The 12,567-nt window shown below is 36.4% G+C and overlaps 1 protein-coding gene across 2 annotated transcripts; it reads left to right on the forward strand.

The window, feature by feature from the left end:
* The first annotated feature begins 8,657 nt into the window (after nt 1-8,657).
* Nucleotides 8,658-12,291, forward strand: LOC136209606 (uncharacterized). 2 transcript variants are annotated; one of them, XM_066001128.1, is made up of 4 exons: nt 8,658-8,944; nt 9,075-9,210; nt 9,309-9,415; nt 12,117-12,291. In XM_066001128.1, exons 1-4 carry the CDS (start codon nt 8,813-8,815, stop codon nt 12,123-12,125), a joined length of 384 nt encoding a protein of 127 aa, XP_065857200.1. In that variant the 5' UTR covers nt 8,658-8,812; the 3' UTR covers nt 12,126-12,291. The 2 variants fall into 2 exon arrangements, with proteins under 2 accessions (XP_065857200.1, XP_065857199.1); XM_066001127.1 differs by lacking the exon at nt 12,117-12,291 and adding an exon at nt 10,308-10,491.
* The last annotated feature ends 276 nt before the right edge of the window (nt 12,292-12,567 follow it).

Consider the following 12,567-nt stretch of genomic DNA (forward strand, 5'->3'; position numbering starts at 1 on the left):
TCATCCTCTGTCCATTTGGCCTCAGCTTTTACAACTGTTTGGCCAGCCACAACCTCGACAAGTACAAATGGGCCTTGGACTATAGATAGCCAGGCACTCATGTTTGTAGCCTGAATGAAGTTTTTCATCCTATTCTTCCAGAAGGTATAGTTTGACCCGAAGAATATGGGAGGCCTAGTAATGGACAGCCCCTCAGGCAGTATTTGAGTTGTTTAGTTTCCAGGGAGAAACCGAGTGCTATTTTCGCCCATGGTAGGGATCAGTTCAAGGTTGTTAGAACTTTTAAAGTGAGATTTTAAGCTCTGATACCACTTTTTGGTCCCTTGTAAGGTTGCAAGTATAGTTCTAAGGGGGGGGGGGGGGGTTAGGAACTATTTAAACTTTTTTTGCAATTAGGGCAGACTTCTTTTTCTAAGGAAAAAGGTTTTAACAGCGGCGCTGAGTAAACAGTAAGATACTGGCTTAGTCAACTGGTGACTAGGTCAGTTTCTTAGCTTGAGTCAGGAGATAGCACTTAGAGTCTATTCCTAAGCTCAGACGTTCAACGCGCACAACTCAACTTGACCTCTTTACTTGGTCAGTTTTTGGTTATTTTAAGCAAGCAATATATATAAGGAGTTAAAGGTAAGAAATACTTCACTCAGCAGATTTATCCAGGTTCGGCTTCTTCTAAGCCTACGTCCTGTCCCCGGAACACGTTCCGAGATTTCGAATCCTCTACTGAGCTCTTTAAAGGTAGAGCCTCAAACCTTTTACAATCTTAGCAACTGAGTATGACAAGAGTACCTTCCTCTATACCTCTACTCAATCCTAATCTCTCGCTGAGTACTAAAACCGAGTACTCAGCCTCTCCTTTCTATCTCTAGAAATGATAAGTGTTTTGTCCTATACAAAGATTTGCTAAGACACTTTAGACGATTGAAACAATCACTCTAGACTTTTACACAGATATAAGAATTGTAGTGTAAGATTTGCTTTGCTTCTTTGCTTGCAGAACTTGTGTAGAAATTTGGTCAGCGTAATGGCTTGATCAAGTTCTGTGTTGAGTGAAGCTTCTGATGGCACTATTTATAGAGACGTCTGGGCATCGGTCATTTCGAATTTCGAAATAACCGTTGGAGGGAAACGGCTACATGTCGTTGTCATCCTGACTTGCTCAGAGCTCTCGGCCAATCAGAATTGTGTATCTTCTGTCCTCGGTCAGCTCAGCAGACTGTCTCTCCTTTTATGGTAAAGTCAACTGGACAGCATACTGTGTCGTCTGAACTTTACCCAAAGTAGAAATACTTTGTCTGGAAGTTTTCATTTTCCAGCTGCTGTCTTGTACGCTTTGTCGAGACTACTGAGCAGCTTCATCTTGAAGTTGTTCCCGAAGGTCTTCTAGATCATTCTTTTGCTGAGTTGCGTTTTGTTCAAAACGGCAACGTCTTGACAAACGCGGGCCGAGTTGTACTGAGTTGTTTGACTTGGGCCTTGACTTCTGTATTGGGCTTGGGCCTTCTAATTCTTGTGTCTTATAAACAATTTTAACTCAACATTGAACAAACACATTAGTAGAATAAATCAAAGCATTTAAACTTAGTGTGTTTTAGAATATGTATTTCAATTATACTTAAACAATTTTGTCAAATCAAAATTATGTGGAAAGGTGTTTCAACAGAGAGGGGTCAGCAGGAATGGACTCAATTGAGTCAGTGGGTGAAGGTGCCCCTTGATCAGTGTGATCCTTTGCTGTTGGCTCAGCTTCTTCTTCTTCAACCTGCTCAGTGTAGGTTGTTTCATGTTGTTCAACATCTGATGGCTCATGTTGCTCATCATCCACTGTTTCCTCATTATCAAACTGACCATCGAGTTCATCTTTATCTTGGTCAATAGGGTTGTTCTCATGAACAATGCCCTGGCTTCTCGCAAAATGAGAGTCTTCAGAGATAACAACTCCAAGAGGGGCTACGTCAATAGGACTTAACCTAGAAGAGATTTTCTTCTTCTTCCTCAGGGGTGATTTAGGAGTGTCATCTCTTTCGTCTTCCTCAGGCTCAACTTGACTTTTGAGGTTCTCTGTAGACTTAGGTCCATCCTGACCTTGTTGAACTTGAGGCTTTGTTCCCCTGGATACAAACCGAACCTTCTTCGGTGGAGAGATAGCATCTCTGGAGGGGCTTTGAACAGCTTTCCTCTTTCTGTCCTTTGGGTCAGCTTGAGCTCTCATTTCCTTCTTTCCTTTTCGGGTCACCATCCTCTTTGTATCCTGAACAGCGGCCCCTTTTCCTTTCTTAGGGATAATCGGTTGGTCGTAGACCAAGCCGAACAGTGCAGCTGCAGTAATTTCTATTCCCCAGGTGTGGATTTCCTCAACCAAACTCACCTTGTGATCCTTGAGGATTCTGGTAATAATGGAGCCTAACCTAAGGGTTCCAGTGCTCCGTTGAAAACCACCGATAATAAAGACTGGCATATTGATCGGCTGGTAGTTCAGCATGTGATAAATGAAGCATTGTTCGAAGTTCGTTGCTGAGCTGGTGCAGTTGATCTTGGGGAAGAGGAAGTTGGTCAGTATGTAGTGGGCCATCTTCTGATTCTGACCCATGGAAGTGCTGGATATCTCTCCTACGTGATCAACGGGTTTGCAGAACTCAACGGGATATTCAATTTTGTCTTGGTCACCTGATTTGCGAAGTTTTGCTCCTTCGTTTTTCAGCTTGAGCAGTGAGGTAAGGTAAGCAGAGTTGATGAAGATATCCTTCCCTCGAACCTTGGTGACCATGTAGTCCCGGTTGTCATCAGCGGCTCTTAGGTTAATGTAAAATTCCTTCACTAACTCAGGATAGGTGGCTTCTCGGACTGAGAACAGCTCGGTCCAGCCGTTCTTTGAGATCCACTCACAGAAGGGTTGCTCAGCCTCCATAAATCCTTTCGAAAACCAGCGAGAGTGGTCAACCTTATACCCCGTTACGCTCTCATAGACTAGGGAGTAGGTGCATTCCACGGGTTTCTTTGCCTTGTCCTGCGTTTGCTTCCCTTTTGAGGAGGTAGCTTGGTCAGCTTTGGTTTTCTTCCTCGGTGTAGTGACCTTAGAGTGGCCACGCTGACTGGTTTCTTGAGACTTGGTGGGAGTCTCACTATATTCCTGCTGAGCAGGAGATTGAGGGTTTTCATCGGAGCGGTTATCGTCGTTGTAACAGCCTCCGGAGAGATTCTGAGAATCCGACATGATTTTCAGAGAAATTTGAGAAGTTTTGGGAATTTTAGAGAGAAGAGGATTTGAATACCAGAAATTTCTAAGCGTAAAGAGGTAAGAGTGGGAAATCATCCACTATTTATAGAGATGTCGAGTTGATCTGAAGCGTTGAGGTGGCCGTTTGACCTCGAGATACTCAATCGACAAAGATTCTGCCATTTATGACACATTCAGCGCATGTATATTCTAATTATTGCGCTTACATCATCATAGGTGGCTATTTAATTCGCGTGTTTTGCATTAAATTTTGCAACGGATCTTTACTCAGTGTTAAGGATTTCAAACGTTTAATGTTCTGAGTAGTTAGTTCTACACAAGGAATAATTCGTGTGTTTAATCACTCAGTTTAAGATAACCACTCAGTGTGTATATCTACTCAGCATGTAATAGATATTGATTTAGCATAAATCACTCAGCATGATAATCAACTCAGCATGCATGTATCACATATTATACTTGGAATATACTGAAGAGGATTAAACATACCAATGGCTTCTCTAAGTATGTTGAATTGCTCACGAGCTAGTGGCTTTGTGAAGATATCAACAAGCTGCTCATCCGTTGGGACATAGGTCAGCTTGATCTCTCCCTTGAGTACATGATCTCTAATGAAGTGATGTCTTATGCTGACGTGCTTCATCCTACTGTGCTGGATTGGGTTCTTTGATAGGTCAATGGCACTCTTGTTGTCACATTTGACTTCAATTGTTTTAGTCTGAACACCATAATCTTCTAGCTGTTGCTTAATCCATAGGACTTGAGTAACGCAGCTTCCAGCAGTAATGTACTCAGCTTCAGTAGTTGACAGGGCTATTGATTCCTGCTTCTTACTGAACCAGGACACAAGACAACTTCCAAGGAAGTGACATCCTCCTAAGGTGCTCTTTCATTCAAGTTTGTCTCGTCCGTAGTCAGCGTCAGTGTATCCAATTAGTGTGAAATCATGAGTATTGGGATACCATAAACTTGCATTCACTGAGCCTTGCAAGTATCTAAGGATTCTTTTTACAGCTATGTAATGAGATTCCTTAGGGTTAGATTGATATCTAGCACAATAACATACTAAGAACTGAATGTCCGGCCTACTAACAGTTAAGTAGAGTAGAGAGCCAATCATACCTCGGTACAATCTGCTGTCTACTGACTTACCATTTTCGTCAGCGCAGAGGACAGTGTCAGTCCCCATAGGGGTAGATATTGACTTACAGTTCTCAAGTTCATACTTCTTTAATATCTCCTTAGCATACTTAGTTTGACTGATGAAGATGCCATTTTTCCCTTGTTTGATTTGAAGTCCAAGGAAGAAGTTGAGTTCTCCCATCATTGACATTTCAAACTCAGTCTGCATCTGTTTACTAAATTCCTTGCACATGGACTCATTAGTGGCACCAAAAATAATGTCATCAATATATATCTGAGCCAGTAGGGTATCTTTTCCCTTCCTCTTAATGAATAAGGTTGTATCAGATTTACCTCTGACATAATTTCTAGTCAGCAGGAAACTGGTCAGCCTCTCATACCAAGCACGTGGTGCTTGCTTGAGGCCATACAAAGCCTTTTTGAGTTTATAAATGTGGTTTGGGAACTTAGGATCCTCAAACCCTGGAGGCTGATTAACATAGACTTCCTCGTTTATAACTCCATTAAGGAATGCACTCTTAACATCCATTTGAAATAATTTAAAGTTCATATAACTTGCATACGCACATAAAATTCTTATAGCCTCTAGCCTTGCCACTGGGCCGAAGGTCTCACCGTAGTCAATACCTTCTTGTTGACTGTAGCCCTGAGCTACAAGTCTTGCTTTGTTCCTGACCACGTTCCCTTATTCATCCAGCTTGTTGCGGAAGACCCATCTTGTTCCTATGGTCTTCTGGCTTCTTGGTTTTGACACTAAGTCCTATACTTCATTTCTTCTGAACTGATCAAGTTCTTCTTGCATTGCATTCATCCAGAACTCATCGTACTCAGCTTCAGCGAAATTCTTTGGTTCCTGAACTGAGACGAATGCTACGTTGCTGAGGTATCTCCTGAGTTGATTTCTTGTCATCAGCGTGTTTTCAGCAGCATCAAGAATGACACTCTTTGAGTGTCCTCTTGGTATTCTGATCTCTTTTGGTAGAGTGATGTCTTGAGCTGGTTGTGTTTCAACAATCTCTGCAGGTGTAGATTGGTCAGTGAAAACAATTTGGGTTTCACGTTTACCTTTGGTCAGCCCTTGAGGTAGTGACTCAGTGGCTGTTTCTTGGTCAGCGGGTGCTGAGTATGGATCATCCTCAATCAGCTGCTTGTCTTTTCCTACAGGGTTAGTTTCATCGATCAAGTGGTCTCTCTCTAGAAGGATCGATCATCTTTTTCCTCACCTTGCTCTCTCTGTCTCATCTAAATATAAACACACCTCCTCACTTTCCTCTCTGGGGGGTTTCTCGCTGGGTTTTTCCATCTCAGAAACAGGTTTTATTCACTCCGATTTGAGCTTCCTTGTGGTTCTATTGGACCATTTTTGGTCTTCCGGTGGTTGGTAGGTCATCGTGAACCATTCAGCTGCCACTTCGGGGTCTGGTCCATCCTCTTAACATGCAAGGATAAGAATCAAAGGTGAGCTTCGGGTTGGATAGAGCTCATATGGTGGATTTCTTGAATATTTGATTTAGGGAACCAGAACCACTTGTTCGGAATGGTGCTTCCAGCGGTGTCTAGAGGAGCTCGGTGGAGGTCCGATGTCGTCACCGTTGGTTTTTCTCGGAGCTCCTAATGGTCCGATTTGAACATACAACATGATTTTCAAAGGTAAAATTGTCTTCGTTCCCGAGTTCTATATATAATTTCTTCTTCTCTAAGATCTTTACTTACAGTTGCGTAATATGTGTTATTCTCTGAATTGTTTGAGTTGAGAGAGATCACGTCTGTGGCTGTTCCATTTGGGGTTCGAATTAAAATAGCAAGGAGGAGGGAGATGTGGATTCTCGTGTTTGAGATTTGATCTAGTTTGGAATTTTTTTTCTGCGAAGTAGATGTGGATTCTCGTGTTTTTCAATGGTTGTTTGCTTCATTTATTTAAAATTAATAAAAATGATTAGTTGCCGTTACTGTCGTATAAATTGGTTTCGATTGATAGAAATCATTTTAAGTTCCTGTCATTGATAGAAATTATTTTAAGTTCATGACGTTTAAATTGGTTTCTATTGATAGAAATCATTTTATATTTGAGTTATTCCGTTTGGTAAAAATCGTTTTAGATTTGAGTTGTTCTATATGATTAAACTTTGGTAAAGTTGTTTTAGAACTGAGTTATTCCGTTTGGTAAAACTCGTTTTAGATTATTAGATTTGAGTTTTTGCATATGATAAAACTTGGCAAGAATCATATCAGACTTCAGTTATTTTGATAGGAATCATATTTGACTTGAGTTATTTTATTTAAGAAAAATTATATTACTCTGAGTTATTTTATTTGATAAAAATCGTATTAGTCCGTTTGATAAAAATTATATTAGGCTTTAAGTTATTCCATTTGATAAAAATCATATTAGGCTTAAGCGATTCATTTGGTAAAAATGAGCCGTGTTAGAGTTGTGTGGAAATCAGTTGATACAAATGATTCGTGTGAGTTAGATTCTTTTGGTAAAAGGGTGGTTTTAGAACTTGAGTTGGATTGATTTGGTAAAAAGAGCGGTTTTAAACTTGTTAGTTTGTTTTGCCTGGTAAAATGAGTTTGGCTAAGTGCATGAAATTCATAAATAAATAACATGGATAAAATAAACGTAATACCACAAGGTAATCATACTATTTTAATACAAGATAATCATACGATATAATTTAATGAACATAGAAGCTTATTCAAAATGAAATAGAAGCTTGTTTGAATACGTCACATGGATACTTCATTATGATAGAAGTAGGTCGTGAACATAACGGTTAATTGAAAATTTAGAAAAGCTGGATGAGAATTTATACTATAAGAAACTGGTATGATAGAGGGAAGTTTTAGAGAACTTGGGGAAATAAGTTTGAGAAAATAGCCATACATAAAGGAGTTGACATGAAGTATTTTAGTGCCAATTATGAAAATTCTAAAAGTTAAGATGTGTGAACAAAAGGAATGAGAAGTAGAGCCTTATTAAAAAGGTAAGATTTATGTACTGTTTAAAAATTGAAAAAAATATAAATTGGAAATTATTAAGCTTGCATTACCTGACGAAAATAGAAATAAGCTAGAACTAATAAAGGTTACTTATTTAGAGAATATGTTGAATGGAGATAGAAGGGAATATGTTGAATGTGAGGATGATCTTACTTGAAATAGTTTTCTACCAAGAATTAAAATATTTTATTAATGCAATAATAAAACTAAGTTGAGTATGAGGAATCTAACATATTAGATTGTTTAAAACTATTTAGAACTACGTGGCTTTGATTCCCGATTTAAAGATTTCAAGATGACTCGGGATACGTAGAAAGCTGGATAGAATTATCGAGTCCAAGCCAAATAATTAAATAAACTTTGGCTAGTCCAAATAATTTTATTCTATTACTGCTAAAAGTTCGTTATCCTCTTTACCGTTCATATCCGACGCCGTTTAGGGTCGGATGTGACAACATTCTAACACTATTTGATATTCAATTGAGAAAATTATAAATAATTATTCTTGCTCAATTTAAGTTGATGGCTTTTTTAGAATACAATAGTCAAGTGTTGACTGTTGCAATTTAGAGGTGTTTTATGTTAATTCTTCTACGATTTTGTTAAAGATATACTAATAATTAATTAAGTGATTAATTAATTATTATTATATATATTTATAATAATAATAATATAATATAATTAATTATTATATATAATAATAAAATTTATTTTATTATTATTATATTTAATATTAATTAATTATTATTATTATTATATTTTAAAAGAAATTACATGCACTAGGACACATATATCACTACAACAAAAATGAACATTAATAAGCAAAATTTAATATGGAGCTGAAATACACTTATTAAAAATATACTATCCATGTATATAATAAGGATAAATTCTATCATTATATTATTAATAAGCAAAATAATTTTTTATTAAATTTTACTAAAATTTCCTCTTATTAATTCACTCAATATTAATTTTTTTTTATTTTTATTTCCTTAATAAAATTAAATCCCTTAATAATTAAAATAGTAAGAAATAAATCCCTTATTAAGAGTTTTGATAGAAAAATAAATTTTTAATAATTATATTATAAACAAATAATTAAATTATAAATAAATAATAACAAATAAATCCATTATTAAAAAAATTTGATAACAAATAAAACTTAAATATTAACCAATAAATCTCTTATTAAAGACTTTTGTTTTTACAGCCAAAAGTTCGCTCCTCAAATTTGGCTTTCCCCCCAAAATTTCAGACCAAAATTAGAAATACACGGATTGAAATGGTTTCCTGAATAAGCCGCTCTCTACTCTCCATCCCTAATTCTTCAGTCGATCTAAATGAACCATTCTTTTGGTCTCTCTTGGCCTAATTCAACTGCCCCTGCTACCCTCAATCCCTAATTAACCTCCGCTCGCTCGTCTGAACATGGAGTTAGGGCTACGTCCTGCAATATCTCATTTCATCTCTCATAATTTTGGCTGTTCTGCGCTCTCTTTCACTCTTAGGGTTTTGGTGAAAATTGTGTCTTCTGGTAGTTACGTTTCAAATTTCTTCAAAGTAAGTCTGGATGTCTCTCTACAGAATAGAAATGACGTTATCCTTCAGCCATGGTTGGTTATTGCTCCCTTGCAGATTTTTTATTCTTCTTGGAGTGTCATATTTTGAAACATTTTTCATTACTGAACAGGTTTTCCGAGCAACTGCCCAGGCTAGAAAGAAGCCTGCTGGTTCTTTTGGAGCACTGTTGGAGGCGGAATGTCAAGAGCTCTTGGTATCCTTTACTGGTGCTTTAGTTATTGACCTTATCCATGTGCTAATTCATGGTAAAAGCCAGAGATGTCTTTATGTTTTCCTTGATGGTTCAGTTTCTTGTGCTCTGTTACATTGGTTTCTATTGTGCTCAATTCATCTATGGTTGCAGGGATTGTTACTAGGTGTCCTCTTATCTTGCAACTTTATAAGAGTGATGAAGGTAACATAGAATATGCTGAGTTTTTGCACCTCCCAAGGAAACAATTAACTATTTTGGTACACTTTTCAACTTCTTAACCATTACTTATAAGCTATGATTCAATGTCATCTTACATTACTACTTTTATGATTTATGTTCTGTGTCTAAAGATGCCAGCTTTATCAAACCTAACTTAAGAACAGCTCCATCAAGTTATGCTTTATCCTGCCTTATCCGATTATTACTTACTCCTTGTGTGGCTTCAAGAACCATAGCCAAATAAGCCTTGTTAGTTAAACATAAGCGAAAGCAAATGAATTTTCTTTAAATTTCATAGATGTGTCTCGAACTGTTCATCTTGATTTGTGATGGACTAGAACTAAAGTTAGCAGCATTGTATAATCTATTAATTATCAGTGGAAAATTTTACATTTCCATACCCTCTGCAATATTTTCAATTAAACACTTGATGTGTTGTTCTAATTACTTGGTTATAAAGAGTAAGGCAGGGTCTAAAAGAGAGTTTAGATCAGTTTGCCAGCTTATTGGCTAAGAGTTTTAAGGTACTGGATTCTACAGATTCACTAACGAAGGAAGATGTGGTGACAACATTGAAAGCTGAACACACGTCTAATTGTTTGTTCAACTTCATATTTGTTTCCACTATTTTAATAGTATCATATGTCCTGCTCCATATCCTATTATCTCAACCAAGCAAAGTCAGGCTTGGAATTTAATGGACTTGACTTGCCATACAGTTTTGGAGAATTTCTTTCTTGTGCAGTTTTGGTCGTTCAATTATAGCGTGTGTATAACATGGTGTCACCCTTTGTACAAGCTAGTTTAGAAGGTGGTAAACATCGTATCTGCTTGTATATGGTTGTTAATAAGCTACTATCCTCTAGATCTTGAAATTTTTGTATTGCTACAGCATTATATAATTTTCATTTGGATTTTTTATTGCAATAGGTAGTGATCATGGCATGAATACCCAAGGCAGTGGATGGACTCTCCCTGTAGCATTAATTTAGGGGACCGATTTAGCATCCTTGGGCTAAACGGGGCTTTTGGATCCCTATATAGTGTTCACTTGTAATGGTAAAACAAGAACAAGCTCTGTTAAGCTCCAAACTAGCAATCCCCCAATGGAATGATGAGGTCTTTATTTTCCGGGTTTCTTTATTTTGTAGTTTCTACACTCACCTCATGAGAACTCAACATTCCAGAAATTATTTGGGTTGCCACCAGAAGAGTTTCTACTCTTTCTCTTCTTGTTTATGTTATAAGTCTAGACAGTTCACATATTATTTGAGCTGAAATGATTTTAGAAAATCATGGTCCTATCAATTGTGATTGCTTGTGCGAATATGGATGTCTGACCAGTTGAAATAGTCTGACACCGAAGTATTGATAGGAATATTGTGGGTTCAAATCCCTCTCCATCCTCAAAGTCATAAGTACTCTCTTGAGCTTGCACTTGAGGCTAACATGATTTTTAATTATTATTCACCCATTCACATAAATATCGGAATTGGGACTACCACTATATAATAACATGTTGGAATGAATAGATAGTCTCAGTAGAACCTAAAATACAACTGAAATGGTTGTATTCTAAATCTGTCATTTTCTAGTATTTTCTTCTCTGATGTGGAATTCTGAATAAAGATATTTGATACTATTATGTGATAGTTGTAATATGAGCATCATCTGCTTATCTGAGGTTTCACGATCATTTCATTAATGTTCCGGAACCAATATATTACTACCTTATTATTTGTTTGAATTGATTAGATAACATGTGTTCAATTCTGCGTTGTCCTCATGTTTGCATTACTAATTAGGGGTGTGTAGGAATGGAAAAAGGGTAACCCCATCCTTGTTTTCTCGAGTCATATTCAGGATACTGAGGCATCCTCTAGGCCGCGGTTTGATTCTATTGTCAAGCGTTTAGCAGAAGCTCCAAAGTTTAGGAAGTTCTGCCTAGATTCTTCATTAGCTTTGCTGGAAATAGATATTCTGTGCTAATGCTGCGTCACGGACTCTTCGATTTTCTCTGGTTGCAGGTCATTTGTTTATTTGGTTTCTGTACGGAGCTCATTTCATATTAGTTGCTATAATATATTGATTCTATAACACATTTTAGCCAACTAAGTCAAAATGGTGGAAAACATGTCCAGGCTGTAGTGATTAATTATCTATTCCTTATATTTGACATGTATGCAGTAGTGGATTAACTTGTCAATCCACAACATATTTGTGATCACATGTATAATTATTTTTTATCCTATATCTAAAGTCCCCAAAAATCTAATGCCACTGAGATCCAAAGGCTCTCATAGTTAAATAAAACAAAATTTTAACCTGCTACTAAGAGTTCTTAGTGTCTAAAACAATAGCTTTACAGAATATTTTTTAGTTGATGAAAATTGTGGCTTTAGTGTCATAGCTCAAAACACACTGTTTATATGTGCACCTTGTTGATACAAGTTATAGTTTTCATTCAGTTATTTTTTTTTGCTGGAAACATATTTTTATTCTTCTGTTGCTGAACAGTTTTACAGAACTGTCTGAAATAAGAACTATCCAATTCTGGAAACAGAACTGGCACTTCTCTATACCAGTTCTTGTTTCCAGAACTGCCAGTTTTGTTTCCAGAAAGGTACCAGTTCTGTATCCAGTTCTCGGTTCCAGTTGTGTTTCCAAATTGGATAATTAATGTAAGTTTTATTGATGTGATGACTAATAATGGAATTTTGCTGTTATTTTTTTTTGTAGGCTACTTGATGCGACAACATTTTACAACTTGACTGAGCAACTTCTTCGACAAATTAAAATTAGAGATCAAGTTTTTGGTTCAAGACAGAGGGATGAAATTTACAAACAAATTTTGGATCTATATTGTAACTATTGAATATTGTATTGAATATTGAATCTTTCAATCTTTATTATATGGTAGGTTTTTATGGTTAATTTTAGTTATTATAAATATTTTAATAAGAGCAATATTTGTTATTGTAATTCTCATTTAATATGATATTTTTTTAATTGTTATAAGTATGTTTTGATAAGAAATTTGTTTATTATTAATACTATATCTTAATGAGTTTTTAATCATTATAATTAGTTTGTAATAAGGGGGTTTTTAATTATCTAAACTAGTTTTAATAAGTGTTTTTATAGTATTATAATTAGTTTTAATAAGCGGAGATTTAATTATTATAAGGAT

This window comes from Euphorbia lathyris, chromosome 10 (assembly GCF_963576675.1).
Source record: "Euphorbia lathyris chromosome 10, ddEupLath1.1, whole genome shotgun sequence".
Lineage (NCBI taxonomy): Eukaryota > Viridiplantae > Streptophyta > Magnoliopsida > Malpighiales > Euphorbiaceae > Euphorbia > Euphorbia lathyris.